Source organism: Bicyclus anynana, chromosome 23 (assembly GCF_947172395.1).
Source record: "Bicyclus anynana chromosome 23, ilBicAnyn1.1, whole genome shotgun sequence".
NCBI classification, from domain to species: domain Eukaryota; kingdom Metazoa; phylum Arthropoda; class Insecta; order Lepidoptera; family Nymphalidae; genus Bicyclus; species Bicyclus anynana.
The window spans coordinates 8,610,247-8,634,669 of NC_069105.1; the positions used below are offsets into that span (position 1 = coordinate 8,610,247).

Here is a 24,423-nt window from a genome sequence, read left to right on the forward strand (position 1 = left end):
AAACTACCAGACGTCCGCATATTAATACAGACAATTTAAATCAGTATCCATATCAATAAAAAAAGCCAACAACACTGGAAAGTAATACGAAACCCGAAAACCCCAATTTCAAAAAACCCTACTGAGAAATCCAAAAAAAGAACGAGTATTAGGATATCATCGGACGAGATCCAGTTTGATCGGGAGCGCGTAAATCTGACATTTGCATATATTATGCGGCTGTGCGAAACAGGTCCGTTCGGTTTACAGGACACTGTTCCCACGGGCACGATGAATATCTGCATCAAATACAACCACGTGTATTCATTAAAAATTAAATTAATTACTATTTTGACGACTCGACGTCTATACTTTCGTGTGCACGTAGTGTAATTTCTATTTGCATGTGGTTAGGGTCATTTTTTTTCTTTTTTAATAACTTCGACAATTAATAATGTTAACATGATTAACGTGACCAAAGATATTTAATACTATAGACATGTTATGTGCTCACAAAATCACCGCATAACTAAGCGCACAACATGCACAATTTTATGTTTAATTCCATTGTATATCTATACTAATATTATAAAGCTGAAGAGTTTGATTGTTTGTTCGATTGAACGCGCTAATCTCAGGAACTACTGGTCCGATTTGAAAAATTCTTTTAGTGTTAGATAGCCCATTTATCGAGGAAGGCTAAGGCTCTATATATTATCCCCGTATTCACACGGGAACGAGAACCACGCGGGTGAAACCGCACGGCGTCAGCTAGTTTATTTATATACCGTTTTTAAAGTTCCTTAAAAACACAACTCGACATTGTATATTTAGGTATTATTTGTTTAAATAACTTTCGTTATTTACTACGAGAATTAATGAAATGCGGTCAATTAGCCGCTTTTGCTCGCTTCAGATTTACGCGCTAGTTAATTATAAAATCTTGGGATATAACTATTTATTAATTTAATAACAAAATGTAAAAATAAAACAAAACATTCATGAGTTTTAATATATGTAATTCATTGCAATCGGAAACTTTATAAAAAGAAATACATATTGTATTCAGCAGGCTTCGTACTTATGTTGAATTTAAGCCCTAATGAGATGTAACCTAATTTATTTTTATGGTTTTCTCTCAATATGGTCTCATCCAATTGTGGAATTAAAGAAGTTCTTTGTGGGGAGGGTCGTTTTATCTTGATTGCATATTACAATTTAGTGTTTACCTCAGATCAGGTAAAAATGTTGACCTTAATTATTTTTTGTGAATCCACTCTCTCAATCTGCATGGCTTACCAAAATGTGTTTATTAATGTATTTAAATATAGAATTCTCACAGTATAACAACTGTTAACAAAACTTTTACATAGGTATTTTTATTTGTTTTCTGTATTTCACGCTGTAAAAATTAAAATAACTGGAGAATAATTAAACAATATTGTATTATTTTATGTAGAATAACTGCCTCATTGATGCACCAGTAAAAAGTGAAAGAGTTAGTTATGTTAATACCCCGTGCCTCGAAGAGCAAGTTAAGTTTTCCCGTTCATTATCAACATCTGAATAGTTTAAACATTATCGTATTACCCTAATTGGAGCATGGTGGGTCTTAGCACCAAATCCTTCTGAAGAGAGACTTGGCTAGCTTGAACCCAGTAATGAATCATTAAAAAAGGCTGTTTGTGAAATAAGATTTCTCAATGACGTACTTATCTAGTTTTGTACAGTTTATAATAATGCAAGTTGGCTTATATATTTTCAAAGAAAGATAATTACACATAAAATTAAAATTTAAAAAAACCTCATCATGAAATTATTAATTACACTCTCGATCAATATTTTCTTTCAGTGCGCTTTCATTTGAGACTCGAGTATATTTGCAGACATTCGGTTGCTCTTCCCCAATTTCAACCCCAAAACTTTTAAACGGCTCAACCGATTTTCACCAAACATATCTAAGAACACTCCCACATATGTCACTTTTAATACAAAAAAAAAAAAACTAAATTGAAATCGCTTCATCCATTCGTGAGCTATGGTGCCACACACAGACACATCAAACTTATAACACCCCTGTTTTTGCGTCGAGGGTTAAAAAAGGTGAATTCATGTATCAAGGGTATGGGTCAAAAAAGTTCTCAATATAAATAGATGTTTATTTTTTTTTTTAAAGTCGGCTCGACTCCGATGCTGCAACCACAACTAATAGAGGAAAATCGTTCCGTTACACCTTGATTATCGTTCCACACACGTGCGAGTACGTACCACATACGTCGTACCACTAGCGACGTACAGTTATGCGGTATTACGTGTATACGTACTAGTATGTACGTGCTTTATTTATCTACCAGTAGCGAAGACTGAAATTATCTCGTCGGTAACCCGTTCATGAAAATTTTTGGTCTGAATGTGTTTTTATCTGAGTATGTGATATGCATCCGTAAAACTCGTGGATTTCAAAAGGTAACCCGGTTGGAATCGGGTTGTTAGGAACCATCGCCCCTGGTATCTACAAAAATAGAAAAGGGTAAAAGATAAAGATAATCGTGTAATTTAATTTTTTGTTTCAAAAATTTATTGTGTGAATCTACAATGTATTAAAATATTCGCGTCACATATGCCTGGCTACAATGCATAAAACACCAGTACCTAGGTATTTATTTTGTACTTGGGAAACAGTGGTAGAACATAGACGTAAAAAAATAATATGAACCTTTGTAGACATAGTTTGAAAACTGCTTGGCTAGTAGTCCATTTTTTTTGTTGAAAAGACTCACTAATTAAGTATTTGTATACATACAATTAAATATCCCCAAGTAATAAGATTTGATATAATTTACAGTCGTTATCAATAAAAAAAAAAACGTTATTTAAAAACCTCCCTCCAACGGCAACCGATAAAGAAGAAAAGCCATAAAAACGTTATCGGCTACTTGATAATAAAAAAACTTATATTATTCGCTTTATGTCCGCCAATAAAACCAACGCGGCATTATGAATCGCAATGCACTCCTATTACGCCATCCGATATACGTACCTACATCAAAACAGGCTTGGACTAGCCCACTTCCTTTCCCAAGACCGCTACTGACCCATATTCATAAAACTTCTCTTACGTCGGTCACACACGGTCAAGTATACCATCAAGTTTGCGCGCTAAGAGATGTGAAAATTATCGAAATCATCGATTGTAAAGTATTTACAAATAGTCAAACTTGATGTTTCAAAAATGCCTGTAAACTAAGCCACTTTATTTTTAAATTATATTGAAACTATTGAAATTGACTACCTATAAAAAAATCCCAATTTGGCCGACGCCCCACCAGGTGGACTGCCGACATCAACTGAGTCGCAGGGATTCGCTGAATGCAGGCGGCTCAGTATTGTGATGTTTGGAAGTCCTTACAAAAGGCCTATGTCCTGCAGTGGACGTCCATCGGCAGATATGATGATGATGATGATGATGATGATGATGATGATGATGATGACCTATCATAAAAACTACCTATAATATAAAGTAGCTAATATATAAAATAAATTTACTACGAGTAATTTAATTTAAAACTTCGGCGTCGTAGAATTTGTCAGAATCGACGTTCATTGGTAAAGTGTCCACATTTCGATATTCTATTTAACTTTCACATCCAAAAACACGCTGCAAACTTGATAGTATAACGTATAATTGACAGTGTGTGACCGGCGTTATGTAATCATTACGTTTGATCCGTCAATGCTTGACCAATCGCTTTTACTATGTGACCCCGACTCATAGGTACTTACTTATTGTAATTTTATTACATTGTCAAAATCACCCTTCAAATGGTCCACTTTCACACGTTTTAAAAAATGGTATTTGTCTGAACTTAACGATCGGTCACCTCGTAAAGGTTCGTTAGTCAAGCAATCACGAAAGTCATACGAACCGTGCATAATAATGTCGTAAAAATCATAATTTATGAAAAAACTGTATTGCTACGTGACTGAAATCATTATTTTATTGTTATGGCTATTGACGTAACTTGAATAAACTGAATTAAAATCATTTATAATATTAAAGACTTCTTTGTTTAGTGATGAATAATTTTGGATTTTATTTTTATGTAAGAAAAATTTTAATACTTTTAGATTCAATTTTCTTTTTGTCTGAACTTCCGTTCAAGATATTTTTCATTACTACATTTTTATGATATTTCTCTATCACATAATAAAGAAAACCTGTTAAAATAAGTTTATTTGCTTCTTATTTTTCACATACAGTTATTATTATTTCTCAATCTATGTTAATGTAGACTTTATTATTACAACAATGTATTCGAATTTTAATCAAAACGTGACCCAGATATAGATTAGCCCTTGGGTGGTCCTGCTCCTTGCCTGTCGATATGATCTAACTATTCAGATTATAATTTTTTATCGACGTTCCGTTCACTGTGACCTGACTCCGAAACATTATAAAACGTTTAGTATACAAAAAAAAGCAAACAAATCTTTATTGCACTTTAATGTGACCGAACTTTGTCAAAAAAGTCGCACAAATGACAAAATATCAAAAATTACTTTAAAAAAAATGCGTCAAGCTTTTACAGTTTCAGGATAGGAAAAAAGTAAAAAAAAACATCAAAGCGGCAAAATCCTCGACTTAGGACAAAAATCACTGGCACTTAGCAAAGATTGCCAGCTTTCGCTGCACACTTGTGATAAAAATTATCTTTAGCACTTATGCGTTTTAAAGGCGATGTCAAGAGGCCATTAAGTGCTTTTAATTCCTCGTCCGCAAACCTAGCTCGGGACTCGCTAGTAACTTAAGTACCGCAATGCAATACATCGCGAGAGTTGCCTGCACCAGATGTGGCACCAGATGCCGGTCTTCTAAACCACTACACCGATTATAATTGGCTTGAATAGCTCCATCGACCAACTGTCAGCGTCCTCCAGCGAAAATTCAATGAACAATTCTTTTACCTATAAAGGCGTACACGTGATAATAAGAATAATTAGATGTGTTAACGTATTTACTTAATCGTGCAAATTAACTAAAGCTGAACTAATATTGAATCGAGTAACTGTGTCATTATTACGTGTTATCTTTTTGACGTTATTTCGGATAATGAATACGAATTACATTAATTTATTTTCCATAATAAAGGGTATATGCAGATAGAAAATAGCAAAATGTAATTCCTCTAATTTACTTAACAATGTGCCGGTATAACAGTCGGCAAACGTCTAAATAGAGCATTTAAAAACGGGATTACAAGATCGCGTCTCCCCAAATATGCACGATTTAACATGAAACGCGAATTCGTTATACACGTAGAATTTATCTTGAGAAAAGTTGTATGAACCTGTTGTACAATCTTATTAGCATAGCACCGGCTATTGTGTATTATATTCCACATTCATGAGTAAACATACACCAGTCTTTGTGTCTATTGTTCGTGTAATACTTAGCAGCTTCGCCCCTCTGATCCCAGCCTCTCTATCCATTGTACTGGACAATGCGAGATGAACAACGGGAGCTGTTCCCAAATTTGGTCCACAGGTCGCATTTAGTAACCTTAGGTCATCTCTACAATACGCTACATCTTGTTTGTCATAGAAAAACCGATGTTTGAGTCTAAAGTGGTCCAGGCATCAACCCGTTCTTTTATTCATCTTCGTTGTTGACAATGGGTAGATATCTCGGAACAATAAACTACACTATAGAGACATTGTTCTTCAATTCTTTGGCTACCGTTTCGCCCGTTATGTCTATGGTATTATCGATCTCATTGTACTCCCGATTTATAGCGCTATTTGGACTCCTGTTTCTAAGTATTTAAATATTAACGACCATGGGAACGCAGATTGCGTGTTCAGCTTAATCTCCAACCGTTTCTAGTTGGAGCATCAATTTCGTGTGTCCAAATTGGTCGAACGACGCGCATTTGTTTATTTCGTTCCTAGAACTATCTAAATAATTCATTTAGGCGTAACAAATTATGGGCTATTAAATTTTATAGAAACTGATATTGTTTTTTTTGGTATCAATTTTAAAACATTTATATGAATTATTTACATTTGTGTCAATCCATCTACTTGTAAAATTTATTTTTCAAACAACAGTATTGCATAAAATGCGACGAATCCGCAAGTAGCCAAGAACAATCCAGCAATTTGTCACAGATTTTCTTTTAAGAATTCAGAGGCAATTGTACTTGTTACGGACTGCAGATCTGATTTATTGCCGACTTGAAATGACGCGGTCTGTAGTTTCTTTGATTGTGCCTTACATGAAATGACTGCATAACAACCGTTTCCATTTTATTGTAATTTGTATTGCATCGTTAAAATATTCAACCGTGTAAATAAAAGCAAAACACGTTGGTATTTAAGAAATAACTTCAAAATTTTCCTAAATTGATCCATTAGATTAGATGGTTTGTATAGTATCTGGAATTCCCAAACAAGAGTTATTGAAAAAAGTGTACTAACCACTCGAAAGAATGTCTTTAACAGGTAAAAAAGTCCAATAGAGATGATAAAGATACTGTGTACGCCGGTAGCTTCGAAATGAGCATCCACGATAGTTCAAGTGGCTGATAATGTCGGCGCTTTGATCGCTTCTGGGTGCTGCGATGCGCCCGCGCATACCCGGTTGCTCGGTACCATCTTTGATCTCGCCGCCCACCGGGTGTTCTTTATTAGCCATTCATTAATGTTGCTCTCTCGTTTACAATTTTACGTTTGCTTTTCCAATAAACTCGATATCTTTGTAAAGTTAAACTTCTAAATCTTAATCTTACTGTGCATCGTACATTACATCCATTAATCCATACTAATATTATAAATGTAAAATTCTGCCTGTCGGTCGTCTATTTACAGCTAAACCGCCGATTGTTTTTAAGTACCATTTATGTATCTTACTTCTTATTTTCTTATTTGTTTGTTATATTGTTCTTTTCCTTGTTTTTTGTTTGTTTCATGGTGTATAAATAAATATAGTGCCTTCCTTAATTAAAAACCTTACGAACGCCACTGTCGCCATAATTATTATCATTATCCCTTCAAGGTCAAGCCCCTCCTTATAGGAGTACACTGAATAGATTACTGACACTGTGACGTACTTTATATAAATACTAATTTTCTGCCTGCGATTTCAATCGCGTAGTTCCCTGCATAAAATATTTTTTTTCTAAGTTTCTTTCTATTATTTTTTTAAATAATTTCAGTATATTAAGGCCCCCAACACACAACCTTTACCGGTTTATAATATTAGTATAGATAGGCCGATATAACTATAAATCCTTATTAATGTTCTAATGCTTGAAATATCGATGCATTTAATCCAAACTTAGTATTGGATGCGAAGCGAGATGTATCAGACGGGCACACCTGTCCCTAGATCTAACAAGTTAAAGTCAATGAACTCGGCTAGAACATGGTATACACAGGGTGATATAATACTAAAGACGAAGGGATTTGTTCGATTGGGTAATCAAATTAAACTGTTAATAAAATAAAATTAATTAGCTTCCACTTAACTAGCTATAAATGAGATGACTATACTAGTAATTGAAACTAAATTACTTTAAACTTTATTTAGGATTGTATTGAGTTTCTATATTAGAATTGTAAGAAAATGTTACATCATTGATTCAACTATTTGGGTTGTTTGTATTTTATTGTGTAGTTTTGGGACTTTTAATTAAATTCATATAAGATTCAGAGAAGTATTCAGTTTTATATTACACTGGTAAGAATATTTTTCAATAACGTCAACTATGTGCCTATATACTATATGCCTATTTGTATTTTATCAACATCTTATTTGAATTAAATTCATCTAAGATTCAGTAAAATTTTTATAATCTACTCTACTATAACATTAATGGTACAAGTGACCGCTTTACCTGTTTGTATTTTATCAATAGACAAGTATACGGTTGATTAAATTATAAACAGAGTTCGATTACACGGCGCGCCTCGCGTCGTTAGATATTCACCATAAACCATTCACTGCATTTACCACTTGGCCACGCTACAATGGCTTCCTTCTCACTTACTTTCACAACTACGTCGCTGGTTTCTATTTTCTATGCACTATCTTAGCTATGTTCAATTCATTCAACCTCTTGCGTTATAGATCATTGATCTTTGATATTATTTGTCTAAATATATCATTTAAATCTAAAGTCAGGTAGGTAATGTATTGTGAGTTACATTATCCTTTAACAACACATCGCATGTTGTGATTGAAAACAAGTTTGTGAATTGTTAGACAGGTTCAATCACTGATTTAATAAATTGCTCATGCACACTATTACAATAATATTATAATTACGAATTTAATGCTATAAATACTATATATGCACTTTTTGCATACATTCTTTGATATAATGGTGATGTAAGCTATATAAAAAGTAAACCTGCTCACAAGTTCAAATATCAGCTAATGCTCTTATAAGCTCGTAAGGTTACGTCATAATTTCTATATCTACTCTTGACATTGCTGAATCAATGTAAACTTGTATATTGTATACGCGGCTTCTAGTTTATCGCTCGAGCTGTCAATCACTTCAATAGCTTTTTGTAAGTATACTTGAAACTAATAGAACTAAGCAAACACTTTATAAACTTTATCAACTTTATAAACTTTATAAGATTACTATGAAATTTTAATATTTTAAAAATTAATCTAAATAAAATTAGGCTTAGTTTACAAGCACTTTTGTAACATCAAGTTTGACTATTTGTAAAGACTACCACTTTTCTGAGAAAAGCTGACAACAAACTCGTTTCTTTTAAAATCACCATTCTTTAAGAAAGTATAATGATCATTACTTAAGATAATTAATTCTAAAAGCAGATCTATTTGTCTTCGTTTTCTATAGAAATCTCAAAGATCACAAATTTCATGCCTAATGCAGCAAAAAGTGCACTTCAGCAAAAAAGCTAATACGATGTATCAACTTGAATTCAATGCTACGAAACGTCCAATTTACGACATCCTTGTTTAAAAGATCAAATCTGAATAATTGCAGCGCGCAAGACAGGCCTCTAGACCTGTCTGAATTACCTGTCTTGATACGAGATCATTGGATGTAGGTAGTAATTTTGATCTATCTAATAGTGTCGGTTGTTTGTTGTTGCTCTATGTTTTAGGTAACTTTATTGCCTGCTCAAATTGCAAGTCTTGTAACATTGGAACAAAAAGTGTTCTTGCTTGAGTGATGAATTAATGTACTAATGTGTCTGTTAAATCATTGTTGAACGAGTTTCTTCGATAGCCAGACCATCATTTTATGAAGGGTGATAGATAAGTGCAGTAGCATTGTAATTATAAAATGATGGAGTTTGGATCGTAGTTGGCTTTGTAAAGTTCCAAGAGTCCATTGTCCAAGTGTAAAACGTAATTTTTTGATATTTTCTAAGGGATTTCAGAAGGATGTTTCCATTCATCCAGACCCTTAGCTTTGTGGCAACTATTCACTAGAGACACCTAGTTACCTTTAAAAATCGGTTCCATCGAGGGGTTGCTTCAAAGCTAATTAACGGGTGACTAGGGTTTTGATTGCTCGTATCATGCCGAGGAAAATATTAAAAAATACTATTTAGACGGTTGAAGGTCTGGGCTGTGGTAGCTTACTAAACTCTATAATTAGCTACTGTACTTTAGAGTAAGATCATAGACTGAGAAAGCAGCTTTCATAAAATGAGTTATATCAGGCTCTACAGGCTCTTGGTCCATTGTTCCTTACATGAGCGTTTATAATAATAGATAACGGTTAACAAATGCAACGAAAGTGAAAGACTCGATGTTCGCTTGGTCAATTTTACTCGTGCTATAAATAATTAGGTCGATAAATTAACCTAGACGCGTCGTTGAGTCAGACGGTCCATGATTAAACAATGACAGTGCTATTTCCTGTGGCGGTTTCCTTTGTTTGTATGTTATTGGGGCAGTGTCTAAAATCCTTTAATGCAATGAGACCATAGATAAACTAGATCTTTTTTTATACTGTTGGTCCAGTGGTAAGGATCGTGACTTCCAATGACGATACTAAATTGACCTTTGTTTTAGTAAAAAGCCAGCCAGAGTTGGGAAGGCGTTATACTACTCTACCTTGAAAATCATTTCAAGTGACATTGCGGTCATTATAATGATTATATGATAAACTTAGTTAAATATTGTCACTCTAAGCACGCATTTTCCATACAAACACCATAACCTCTTTTCTAAAAGGAGGGAAGCCTTTACAGTCTTTAAAATAGAGTAATGATGATTATGACATTTTAAATTATTGCCATTTTAGTGATATTTCTAGAAAACATTTACTCTACAACATCGTTGTATAAGTTTGTTGTTACACACAACAAAGTTGTAATCATTTATTATCTGTCAAACACACCTCACCTTTTGTCCCGACAATAAAACACAAAAACACGCGTCGTCACGAGGAAGATTTTAAAAAAAGCGACCGCAATTTAAATAAACTATATCAGATAATATTGAACAAATGTTAAGAGGGATACAATGCACGCTACCTGCTTGTCACTTATTTGTTTAGGCTGCCATCTCAAAACCAGTAGCAGGTTATACATATACGTACGCAGTATACGGATATACGAGCTGCGCAGGATTGCTTTTTGTTACTCTTTTTCCTTGCGTCCAGTTGTGCTAGACTACTTCGTTTAGGGTTGTCTGGAGAACAAAATTAGATCTTAATGAACTTCGACTAATTATGTTGTTACAAGTTTTTATCCAGTTAAAATCTATCTTGTATAAATGCTAATTACTGAAATTCTTTTACCATCAGAATCCTACACTATCCTTGATGATAATAAGCTACATTTCATCCCCGTATTCCCATTGGAACAGGAACTACGCAACGAAATCATGGGGTGTCTGCTAGCATATAATAAATCAATAGTACATTAAGACTAAGTTGCAGAGGAAGAAAAAGTCAGCAGTCGCATTACGCAGCGTATCCGCAATAAGCCAGCGTTTTGACATCGAAATCGCCTTTCACTTGACCTAGATATTTGGGAACTGGTTCGCAATCACAATGCAAGCGAGTGCCATTCCCGTTTTGCTATCTTGTCGACATTGCCATAATTTGGTTCCTTGCCTAGGCGTAACAGAATGCAAATCTCTGTAGACTTAGATTTGTTTCGTAGGTAGTATTTGTTAATCATCATAGAATATCTCAATTTTAGGTGTAATGCATTTAGGTTAAAATTAATATTCTATTATTTTTAGTAGATTTGGTATAGAAGCACTTTTAAATGGTATTTCTGTTTTGCTATGTTTGCCATAATATGGTTCTTTGCCTAGGCCCTAGGCGTGTGTTCTCTACTTAGATTTGTTTTGTCAGTCAATATTTAGTGTTAGCATTTTCTTAATATGTTCATAATACATTTGTTAATGTTTTACATTCTTCTTACTAGTACTTGTTAAAGTATATGTACATTTAAATATTTCGACTTTTGTCGAAGCACTTTTAAAAAAATAAATTTGAAAATTTACTTTACCACGGAAGGCAGATTTAACTGCAAAGAGCTAGCTAGAAACTGAGCCGTATTTTACATTTAACGTATCAGATGACAAATCATTGCGTTTGAATCGTGGCTATAGTAACCCTGTGCCATAATCAAGAATATAAAACGTCTGTACGCTAGGGCAACGAGGCAACCAGTTTGGTCGCGGGCAGCCACCTACGCCTGACAAATCCGCGGCGGTTTTTTCCAATCCCAAAGGGGGGAGCCCCCCTTACAATCACTATACACACCTACCGACTGTAGCGACTGAGTCCGACGCGCCCGATCAAGTTTAGACTTGCTCGGAAGCTGTACGTCACTAAACCAGTCCCGTGTTCAGATTATTAGAAATGTTAAATTGGTTTCTGAAGATATTTTTTTTTAATAAATGAGCGTATGGTGGCGCGTGGACATTGTCTATCGTTTCTTTCTATTCTATCTTATCCGTTTTTACAAACATTACGTCATTCTATTTTCTTGCAACTGAATTTCCTCACGCGATGTTATGAAAACTAATCTACGTTAACTCATCGTGAAAAAGTTTAAATTCTTGCATATGATTTTTCTGATTCCATTCAATGGCATTACCTTATTGCCTTTACACATGAAGATATACCTATACTTACAACTTTAGTTTTCTCTATTTATTCTTAATCTGGTGCATCAACAAAAAAAGATTTTAAAAAATTGTACTAAATAATTGTCATAGGGCAACAAATATTTTCCGCACTTTATGATATTGCCATGGTGGTGCAATCTACAATTACGAATTCCGTCAGCGTTTGTCATATCCTGTGCAAAATAATGTTGTGAAAGAAATGACAGAATACGTCACCAAAATGCAATATGGAACTTTGTAAAGGAAGCGAAATAAAAAAATATGTCGCCGGATAAATCTTTTAGGAATTCTCGTACTCTTGAATACCTCGTACGCATTTTTTCATCTCCGTCTAATAAGATTCTAGTCGTGTGAAAGGAGATGGATATGCATACTGAATACATTATGGGCGACCTTCTCGGTGCATGCAAAGGTTACGAAATTAGGTGTAGGATGGAAATAACATCTAAATTGTCTATTCAAAGTTTCTCTATGTTTCGTGAACTAACCAATGAATGTCTTATTAATGACTGGCTGGATGCCCACGAATTCTTCCGCGTAAATTTGTGATTTACTACCCTTACAGGCAAAATTTTGGAAACATTCTTTCTTAGATGCCTCCGCTTGCTAGATCAATCAGTATATTTTTTGGTTCTATGACGAAAAATTTGTTGTGGCTGGCTTAGAGGTTAGAATCCCCAAAATTTGTATTTAAAGTCCTCTAAGAAATCTGCCTTATAATTTTCCGATGTTCAGTCAAAGAAGTAACATTTCAATGGACTAGTAACCTTTTTTATAAGGCAGATTATAAATTGCTCTACTTCGATATTTAAGTGTTCACTGTTTACAATGTCTGTATTCAAATTAGAATTACAGTAACTACGTAATTATCTAAGTGTATTATCAGACTAATTGAATTATTACTGTAGGGGTTACTAGTTAATTGAATACGGTAAATTGAGTTAATTGAATGCTTAACGGTAAATGATACATAGTTAATTGAATGATTACTATTTTTATTGTCTGATTCTCTTAAATTACAAGGTGACTTGGGTATGGAGAAAAATAAATTACCATTTTGAATTCAGACGACTATTTATTTGACGGCTTATAAATCAAATTAGGCATAGACAATGTAGATTCACAAATTCAAAACTTAAGCACATAAAACGAAATAATTTGACCGTAAGACAATCATAAAGCCAAGGCCGCCACACTTTGTTACTAAAATAAATTTCCTCCTCTAAATCAGTGTCTATATTCCCAAAATTCCCCCCATCTGAATCAGTTTGTCTAAATTTACATAAACCCCCCCTCTGAATCAGTTTATCTAAATTCACATAAATCCCCCCTCTGAATCAGTTCGTCTAAATTCACATAAATCCCCCCTCTGAATCAGTTTGTCTAAATTCACAATACATAATACGACACACGCGACGCTGTGTGTGCTCGCACAGATATTTAGGTCGCTCAAAATAACCACACCGTTTCGACAACTCTTATTAAAGCGCTCGCAGATACCGAAGCGTTAACGCGACCAGTTAGCAGTGTTAAACTAGATAGTATTTCATTTTACTGATCACAAACGCTACTTGATAATATCAAATCACTTTGAACGATTTTGTATGTGTCATTGTTTTGTTTATGTTTTGAGGTTACAAAGCCACGTTTTGGATAATCCACTTTGGATAATCCACCGATAGAAGAGTTTCTACATCATAAATCTTAATGTTTCAAAAGTGCTTGTTAACTAACTTGAAATAAGACTGAACTTAATGCAGAATTGAATAGATGCAGTCAGTTCTTTATTAATATTGACTACATTATTGATTTTGCTATTATTATCCGCGAAAACTGACGAATACAATCCGCAAGTTAACGTTGTAGAGTCAACATCTGAGGATGCTCTGGTTTCAGGGTGAAATATACGTAGAGGACTTTCTGTAGGATCTAGGTGACGCTGATTCCTCGATTTTTTGTGGATAGTAACAAAATAAATCAGTCATTTCTACACGAAACGAAAGTATTACAAACTTTACATAATTATTATCAATGTTAACGTAGAAAATGCGTCAAGGCCAAATTTCACATAGGTACATGTTTTTATTTACGCGATAAAGACTTAAACAATGATCATCAACATGCCTTATTGTTAATTTTAAGACGCTGAAAATATCCCTCGATTTAGTATGTTTTGTGACGCTGCCAAACATCACTTTCAGTGAAATTCCATCTTGCAAATTCCAAAAATTGCCTTTTACGAACAAAATAGGTACATGCAGCATGGTGATCTATTTTTAGTATTCCAGTCAGTCAAAACATCAAGTAGTTAGGTACATGGAAGGAATTCCACTCGATATCTTAATATTTGAAATGTCGTACGTCGTCAGTATATCGTTTGGCGGTGATAAAAGATTGATAGTGTCATACGATAAATATGTAGAGTTTGTATAGACGCGTCGCGACCACGCGCACGATCGCCAAGGCCATTTTGTTTACACACACCCGCATATTTACGAGCTAAAGTGGTATTAACCGACCGCATAGTGTACAAATCCTGCCGCTATACGCTCCCGCGTCGCGAAAACGCCATCTTAAATCATCCGTGTAATATCAATAAGAAAATGGCGCGAACCGCTCCATTGAACATTTGGCGGGAAACGGTTGCGTAACGCTGTGAAAGTATTTTCACTATGTTTTATCAACGTGTTTAATGTGTTGTTTATCATGAAATCTTACATGTAAGCGATTCACGATTTTGTATGTGTCATTGTTTTGTTTATGTTTTGAGGTTATAATTTACAAAGCCACGTTTTGGGTAATCCACCGATGGAGAGTTTCTACATGATCAATCTTAATGTTTCAGAAGTGCTTGTAAAGTAACTTGAAATAAACGAACTTTAAATTTGAACTTAGTTTAGGGCTTATGAAAATACCTAGAAACAAAACGAACGAAGTGAGTTTTATAATAGAGATACAAGTATCTACATAATATTCTTCATGCAATATTTTTTATTCCATAATTAAAGTTTTATCAAAAGAAAGTACGTAAATAAATACTTTAATGAATTCTTATTAATGGTCTAATTCTTCATCTTCATTTAGCAAATCATAATATTTTACAAACTACAATAAATTATATAATCAGTTAGGTATTACACAACGTATTCGTTTATATCTGTTTAATTAGTCATTAAGTGAACACGTGATTTACTGGCCAAAGTTTTGGCGGGAAATGAGCCCAAGCCGCGTGGTGACCAGTCGGCCTTGGGCCTGGTGACGTCATTGACATAGTTCCCGACTGCACAAACGGACTCGCGATAGTTTTTTACAGTGATTCCGACGAAAACACTCGCCACGCTCGTTATTATTAACTGGTCCCAAGCCTTGCCCATGACTAGGGCTGAGACATCTCCGAATGTCTTCGATATCGATACTGTGAAGAATCGATTGAAGTGAATCGTAATACTTCCATCGATTCTTCATAATATCGATATTTTTAGTGAATAGACAAAATTAATTAAAATAAAAGCCGAAATAAAAACTATATTTGTGCACGAATTATAGATTGTTAAAGGTTTATGATAGCTAAGAAGCTGAAGCAAAGTTAGTTAGTACCTACAGAGAAGATTTTGATTATATATAAGATCTACTAGAAACAAACCAATATTAATTTATAAGTAACATATCCTAATGTTATTAAGTAAATTAAGATCCAAACTTCCTGTGTAAATTTAATGAAATCTGTGAATGCTTCTTTTTTCAACATTTCTTTGTGAGTTTACTACTCCACCAGACCAGACCATATTATAAACGAAGAAAAGTTAGGCATACCTATTACATAATTATTTAGAGGACATTTCAGTTAATCTCCTCAATTTTATCTCGCCTATATTATATCAATCGATTGTATACTTGTACTTAATACTATCAAAAAGATTTTCAGATCGATTTTATGACTGAACTGACATAAAATCGATTTGAAAATCTTGTAACTGTAACAACACTAGGTGTAATATTCTCGCAATTGGCCGTTTCCTTATCGATCTTCTTTTAGTCAAGGACATTTAGTTTTTGACAAATATTATCATAATGAATATCGATACGTTCCACGTTAAAAATATCAAACGATTTTTTTTTATTATCTCACCTTAACCTTGACAACACTTGTACATAACTATTCAATGATAAAACCTCGTGTTTTAAACTTATTTACAACGATATTTTAGTTCTTAAAGTCTTACAAAGTATAATAAACATAAACTCTCTTATTTTCTAATTAAATTAAACCATTTTCTATTAAAATAATTACAATTTAACAACTTTTATGACTTATAAATATTTGCAATTCAACAAGTCATATTCATAAGTTAATATACTAAATTAACTTTTTGTATTTAAGTAATTTGCATGCTGATTTTAAAAATTTGATTGTTTTAAAAAGAATTCAAAGATAAGCTGTTTTCTTGCCGGCTATTCTCAGTAGCTATCCTGCCTTCTAAATTGGTGGTACAGTTTACAACCTAACGTTTCAAGAGTGTTATAAACTAAGATAAAGTGATATGTATGAGGTATTACTTTTATACAATATCGTAAAGTAATATGTAACGTACATCTAGACTTGTTTGTCGTCTCAACCACGTGGTACGCGAGACGAAAGCAAATCATCTGACCTTCAGGCATCGCGTGTTGCCATGCCATCCTAACTATAACGCCTATATACTTCGTGTTACGTTTTAGCTTCTGACTTCTCTGGCTTGACTTGTTTGAATACGATTATTATGCATCTGTAATTCGATGCTAAGTTTCGAATTGTTATCACGTTTCAATGCAGATGATTTTGCACCTGTGCACACTGAGGTTTTTAATACGTTTGTAATTCTTGCTTGATTAAAAATTCATTCATCATTAACCACCCATATTAATACAACAAGAATGGGAGGGGTTAGGCTAATAGTCCACCACGCTAGGTAGTAGAATCTTTACAAACGTGACGTGTCAAAAGTGCTTGTAAACTGAGCCTACTTGTAATAAATGAATTTTGAATTTTTTGAATTTTGCTAGCCCGATGCGCATTGGTAGTCTTCACACATGTAGAGGATTAACAGTGGAATTTATAAAAGTTGTAGGGGCACCCCCAGTGGATCATTCAGCCGCTGAATGTCGAAGTTAACCTGTATTTGTTTGAGAAATTGACACTCAGTGGGTGAATGATCCCCTGGGGGTATCCCTACAACGTGTATGAATTCCACTATATAAGAAAACTCGCAGGTATGCAGGTTTTCTCACGATGTTTTTATGAATGACAATACTGAATTTCATACATTACCTTATCTTACTTTCTTGCACAGATTAAAAGCGAAGAAAGTATTACAATTGACTTCTTGATATATTGCCTGTAATTGGCAGGCTAGGTTCATTGCCTTGAAAATTGTACGTACGCAAGACGTATTATCTAATCGCTACGCTCGTGAACTTTGAAGTTTACACACCAGTGCGTCGACTACGTTGCGCTCAAAACAATCCCACAATAGTAACTCACAGCCTGCGCCCATTATGATACAGATTAAACAGTAGTAAAACGCTCGTAAAACTTTTATAGTTATTAAGGTTATACTTTTTTCCGCCGTCTCTTTCAAAAAATTCAAAATGGTCCCCAAAGGGCGTCACCGCTTTGTACGATTTATTTTGGAAAAGAAAAAGATTCCGGTGCGTTAAGTGCGCTAGAGGGACCTTTTACGGTGTTATCCCCGCGGATAGAGTCGTAAAAACGTCAACTGCGCCGGTTCGAACCATCCGGGTCTTAACGAACCTAAAGTTTTTGGATCGTAAAATTTGGTCGAAATCACTCGGGTGCAGCCCCGCCTTCGATATAGGTTTTATGACCTCTCATTCTATAGCACTGTCACCCTTCATGTTGGAACAAAAAACGCGTTTATGTTCTTTAAATAGAAATGTATTTGAATTTTGAATCTATACTAATTTACGCAGCTATGAGATTGTCTATATAACATTTGGATAGGCAAGGAATTTAAATGCATTATTAAACATACAATGTTATTGTATGTCTCGACTACATATTAGCTAGCAACTAGTCTAATTACGCTAGAGTATACAGCAAAGGGGTTTTCTTATAAGAAACAACCAAAGCACTTTACTACCAGACCAGCTCTACCCAAAATTTAAAGAAATTTACTTAAATTGAATAAATAAAAAATCTAAAAATTGCCTAACTGATTATAACTGATTGGTCTACTTTTCCAGTCGATAAAGTAAACTTTTTCGTAAATATCTGGCGATGAATTTATTATTTCTTAGAGCGCATCCTCGTCAAGTTAGAGTTTGACAATTTAATTTTCATGTAACACAAACTAAATCAGACATTTTCCGTCTTTCCAGATTTCCTGAAGCCCCGCAAGCGGCTAGCGAGCAGCGGCAAGAAGTCGCCCGCCCACAAACACAAGCACGAGTGCGGCGGCGCGCACATTCGCCCGCCCAAGGTGGCAAGGCTCGCGCAGGCGTTCAAGCGCGCCAGCTAGGCGCCCAGCTAGCCACCAGCTAGGCCGAAGTTACACAGCACACGCTCGGGCAGCAAACTAAAGGAACTGTGACCTACATGAGCACGACTACACAAAACATATACTGTGTCAGACCGCGCGGATAAACGCGCGGCTAGCCGCATTTCCATTTCAATACGCAACCGCTTGTGATTGTACGCACTTTACCGCAATTTTTAAGCGGTTGTATATGAAACGGGAAAAGTCTCCCCCGCGGTTAACCGCATAGATTGGAAATAACACAAATTAATGGCACGACTGTACACAACAAACTCTTACATTCTCTATGTCTATGACTCCAACAAAGTATCGAGCAAACATATTTTGCAGTAATACATTATGAATAGTTAATTATTGATTTATTATTTTCCACGAAAAACCGTCGAATCCAAGTGACGTCACCCAGAAACTTAAGATGCTGTTTTGAAGATAAAGTTAAGTACGATTTTCTGTCGAATCTGTGTGATTGTGCTACATGTATTAGTCGGTTTTTCGTAGAAAATAAATTAATGATTCACTTTCAGGAAGTATACTTACATTTTTCATCCTTTATGGATGTTTGTTCAAACCAATAAGTTTACTTCGCTGTGCGAAGTCACCAAGTTTAGTAGTTAATCAAACGCTCGTCGTTGATCGATATGCATTATAGCGCAGTGTATACAATAATAACAATTACACCCATATTAATAAACATGGATTATAATTTAAGCATCAATTTACGTCTAACTGTAATCGACGTAATTTATGTTCACTTTGACGCTTAAATTTTAATCCATGTTTATTAATATAGGTTTAAATGCCTTTTGAAACTACGTTCACACTATAGTTGGCTGTGACAGTCAGGTGTGGTTATTCTATGACATAGAGCCTGTAAAGTTTGTTAAGTTAAGCAAACTGCAACATTAAGTTTGTAATCTAAAAGTTGATTGAGTTTAAGTCTGTCGAAAATGTAAGTCGGCTATATAACTTCGGATCATGTTATAGTGTCATACTTTAGTTATCATGGGCTGGTCAACTGTTACGGCAATTGTGCAAATTATTTTATATTATCACTAATTTATTTTGATTGTCAACGTTTCAAGACGAGGCATATCGAGAACAATATAATAATGTTAAGTAATTTGTAAGATAGTTTCTGACATTTATAATTACATATGATTTAAATAATATATTTCAATGATCCATTTTGTCACTCACATCATCACAATTTTTCAAAATTTTGCTCAAAAAATAAACCAACAAAGTAATTGAGTGTCCCAGAACACGAGTCTATTCCAATACCGGGCAATATTTATTTATAAAGTGACAATTAATTTTAAGTTTAATATGATCTCTGACAAGTAAATTAAGTTATATTAGTCGTTAGAGATAGGTTTAAATTCGTATTTAGGTAGCAAGTTTTAAATAACAGACGTTTAAATGTAATAAATTACTTTTATTTCTTATATTTTCAATAATATGTGTCACAATTGCAAACGTCTTGGGCATACTAACGCATTATGTTGGAAATAAAATTTTCATTGGAAATGCGATAGTATTTTCGATGCGTTTCATTGAGTATTGTTTCGTTTAACTTTGTATTTTTCGTCGCTGTATTGCGAGAAAAATACAAAGATACACAAAAAAAAAGAAATTCAAAAATTGTGTATGTCAGTTACGCGTGATTGTGGTTTACTCCTTACGAACAGCTTCCTGTTAATAGTTTATTGCACAAAAGAAAAAAAACAATAACAAAGTAAATACACGCTAATTACATAAAATCAGACAATAGAAGAGAAGAAAAGAATTTTGAATTTTGGGGGTAATTTTACTTTCCATCTAATTTGAGTAGTAAAGGGCTATACATTTTCGCTAGCACGTGAATTAGCTTGAGGTCATTTTTGTTATTGTTAAGGGGTTTCTTGTATTGGACTAATAAAATATGTCAGACGGTAAAACTAGCACGGTGTATACTAAAAATCTGTTCTTAAGGAGTAAACTCCAAATCTAACTGCGTTAACCTGTTCAATACACCTAACACTTCTGTACGTAGTCGAGTAAATTTCCTTCAACCAAAAGCAATTAAGTTAACGTTAAATAAATACAAATACTCAAGAAACATTTTGTTACCTCTTGACGTAACAAAATTATTAATGCCAGTTTTCAATTGATAAATAGGGGTGTCCGATGCAAGTTGTCGATAAATATTTAAAATGAAATGAAATGAAAATTTATTATTTATAGTTTTTCATTTCATTTCATTTCAAAAAAATATTATCCACATCGAGTGTTGTATCATCCCTGATGATGTTATATGATAGATGATATTGTTTTATACAAAGACATTGAGTATTTGTGTTCGATTAAACAAGATCTTAACATTATTAGTTACGTTGTTGTATTTAATTGATTATTTTATTTTTATGATTTATCAATGTTTGTTTTTAAATTGGTTGTCTAAATACTGTGTACCATTCGGAATAGAAATTTCCCTAAAAAGCCGCGGTTCCTTTATTAAAGTACAAATTATTTTCATGAATGTTTAGGTAAGGGCCGCGGCGATATCTTTAAAAGACACTTCATTTCATTTCATAATAACAATTTTTTCATTGCTAGGATTCTTTACGTTAAGGAGAATAGACAGAACTACTAAATTTATCGGCATTTAGTGCTAAATTTTCCATTCACACGATTTAATGTATGAATAGAGAAAAAACCTCTATTTTATTTAATTCAATTAAAATAGAGATTGAACCACGTTAATGCATAACTTTTTCAATTTGTAATACGAAAAGTTTATTTTATAATGTCTAGGTCTGCCACAGCAGGTTTGACTAGAGTCTTGACTAAAATAACTATGAAATTAGGTATAAATGAATTTTTAAAATTGGACAAATGAAGAAAAACTACACTTATTTTGTCATTATGAGACGCTATGCGTTTTATGGTTTTTTTTTTAAACTACGAGGTGTCTCGGTTTTTCTTTTTATTATGACTTTTTTTTAAAGAGTTTTGACTTGTTCTTGAATTTATGAATTGCGTTTAACATGTAGTCTCTAGAACAAACGCTTTTTACCCTCTGTTTCATGGCACATAAAAATAGCTAAGAAGCTATCTTTCTGGAATATTCATTCAGTTCATACGTTAAAAATATCAACAAATAATTGACCATGATTTATTAATTTGGTTCAGTTATTTGCTATACGTGGCTTTCGTTTTTGAGATTACACTGATGATTTATTTAAAATTTTATTATTCGGACAATTTTATTCGGATTATGTTATGTGCCAAATTAAGATTGTATTACGATACTGCGAATTATTTTTAATTGGACGTTATTTTATTAATTTGTTTATTTTTTTTTACATTATTTTGTTTTTTGAAAATTAAGTACCTAATTGGGATAAAATAACATTTGATACAAGTTATATATATGAAAAAACAATTAAATTAGGAAAAATATTTGAGAGTTTTTGGTTCTGTTCAAAATCGTACAAACAAATATCCATAGTACGTACATATTACTTCCAAAAATATGCAAATCCTTCAAATTCTTCGCAGTATTGTAATGCACTCACAAAATTATATGTGGTCATGACATGTGGAGTTATTTAGTTAAAAAAAGAGATTGTATTCAAAGCTTTGAACGCGAAATAAACGAGTGGAAACGCTACGTTCTTATAATTTATTTTAATATATTCTCTTTAACACCTGTGATGTATTAAATATGATCTCAGAACATAATTTAACTGTATGCAATTGTTTTTTTTTTGTTTGTTTAAAAATAGTTGTTAGCTTACTGAGCGATAGGAAGCTTGAGTAACTTACAAAGAGAGAAAGAGTGAAAAATACAGTATCCCTGGCTTTTTTGGTTTTAAGCGAATGAGAAATAATTTAATACATCAAGATTAAAAATATAATTTTATTTTTGTTAATATATAAATTTTTCTTAATTACGGTTTGTGTTGGTTTCGACTGGACATTTTGAGGGTAGGTTTAGAAGTCACGTCCCCGCGGCACTGTATATATTGTGCACATATGTGTAATTTATTGAACGGCGGGAAATGTGCGTTTAAAGGGATTAATTGTGCGTTTAAAGGGTTTTGGGGTAATCTGTCAAAAATAAACACCATTTAAATACGATTACGTATAAATTTGACGGTTTTCAATTCAAAAATTGCGTTTAATGTTTTGAATTGACATTAGTGACGATGCTACGTCTCACTAATGTCAAAAGAAAATTTTGTAAAAAAAGTTATACATACAGCAAATTTTATCGACGTTCTAAGGGTACTTAAGTTATATCGACACTAATCGATATTTTTTTCGCAATCCCTATAAAAATAGTCATACACACACCCTAATCTATAATCATTCGATATTAGGTTTTAATTAAATATACTTAAACAATACACTTCACTATCTAGCCCCAAAGTAAGCATACAGAGTAGCTTATGTTATGGGTGCTAAGATAGTTGATATTATAATATTAATATACAATTATTAATTTGATTTAATATCTGGTGATTGTCGAATGTGAAGTGTTGTATGTACTTTTGACAGTTTACTTCTCAATTCTTTAGCGGGATGTTTAGTATATAGTCGAGACCTTGTAAGGGATACACAAAAAAAATTGAAAATGACTGTTATTGAAGCTCCAGAGGCAAAATTTTAATGTAAACTCAGTAAAGGTCGTAACATATAGCTATTCTGTTCATATTTTTATTAATTTCTTAGAGTAAAATCTTTAAGACAGTTACGCCAACCGTTAAAATGTAGAGTTCTTTTTAATTCAATATGTATTTAATTTTCACACCCTGAATTAATTTTTAATCTATTAATAACTGGTTGCTAATAAAAATCTTTATATGCTTTATCCACATTTTTTGGTTATTTTTAATGTTTTAATCATTGGCGTAACTGTAATAGAGAATCAGATTGAAAACACCTGTATCACTTCAAGAAAAACATCCTGTATAGTCACCCGAGATATTACAGATTAGAATGAAAGTGCCACAAATGTAAAACTGTAAATATTTTGGCAATTATTTCTCAAATTAAATAATATTCTATAAATAATAACATGTTTCAGTCTCATAACATATCTATGTGTAATGTATAAAACTTAAAATTAGTTTATAAAAGAAAGCTTACTTCATACGGTATTTTTGTTGTTTTCTTTATATATCAGCGTACTTATCCCTTTTCCCTTAGTTGATGGAACAAATAAGTAATTGGTATGTTGAGTTATTAATAATTATAATTAATAATTAATAGGTAATTCAGCAATTCAATGAAAAACATTTCATATTAGGTATATATTTTTAGTTTATTTCAGTAATGTGCATTTTATGATCACGTGTCTCAAACGATGAAGGAGAAACACCGTGAGGGCCTGCATACCAGAGATTTTCTTAATTCTCTATGTGAGTGAAGTCTGCCAATCCGCATTGGGCCAGCGTGGTTTATTTAGACCTAAACCCTCTCATTCTGACAGGAGATTCGTGCTCAACAGTAAGCCGAATATGGGTTGTTAATAAAAATGATGATATTCTTCTTTGGAAATAAGTTTAGTTTTCAGAAATCATTTTTCAGTGGTTATCATTTTCTGAAAGCTACTGAAATAAGGAACAGGGGGTCTTATGTGAATAACCATCACTATATGGCATATAGTGATGGTTATTCACTAGGCCCTAGTGACGGCATATAGTATATGCCGTCACTAGGCCTAACCCCTCTCATTCTGAGAGAAGACTCGTGCTCATCAGTGAAAAGAAAATGATGATG

The 24,423-nt window shown here is 33.5% G+C and overlaps 1 protein-coding gene across 2 annotated transcripts in view; it reads left to right on the plus strand.

The window, feature by feature from the left end:
- The window catches only part of LOC112051090 (cyclin-dependent kinase inhibitor 1), a 60,598-nt gene extending 36,797 nt beyond the window's left edge, over positions 1-23,801 (plus strand). For both annotated transcript variants that reach the window (XM_024089570.2, XM_052888683.1), the window contains one exon: positions 18,500-23,801. In XM_024089570.2, coding sequence (XP_023945338.1) covers positions 18,500-18,639 — 140 coding nt within the window. In that variant the 3' untranslated portion in view covers positions 18,640-23,801. The remainder of the gene's footprint in view (positions 1-18,499) is intronic.
- Positions 23,802-24,423: the final 622 nt, after the last annotated feature.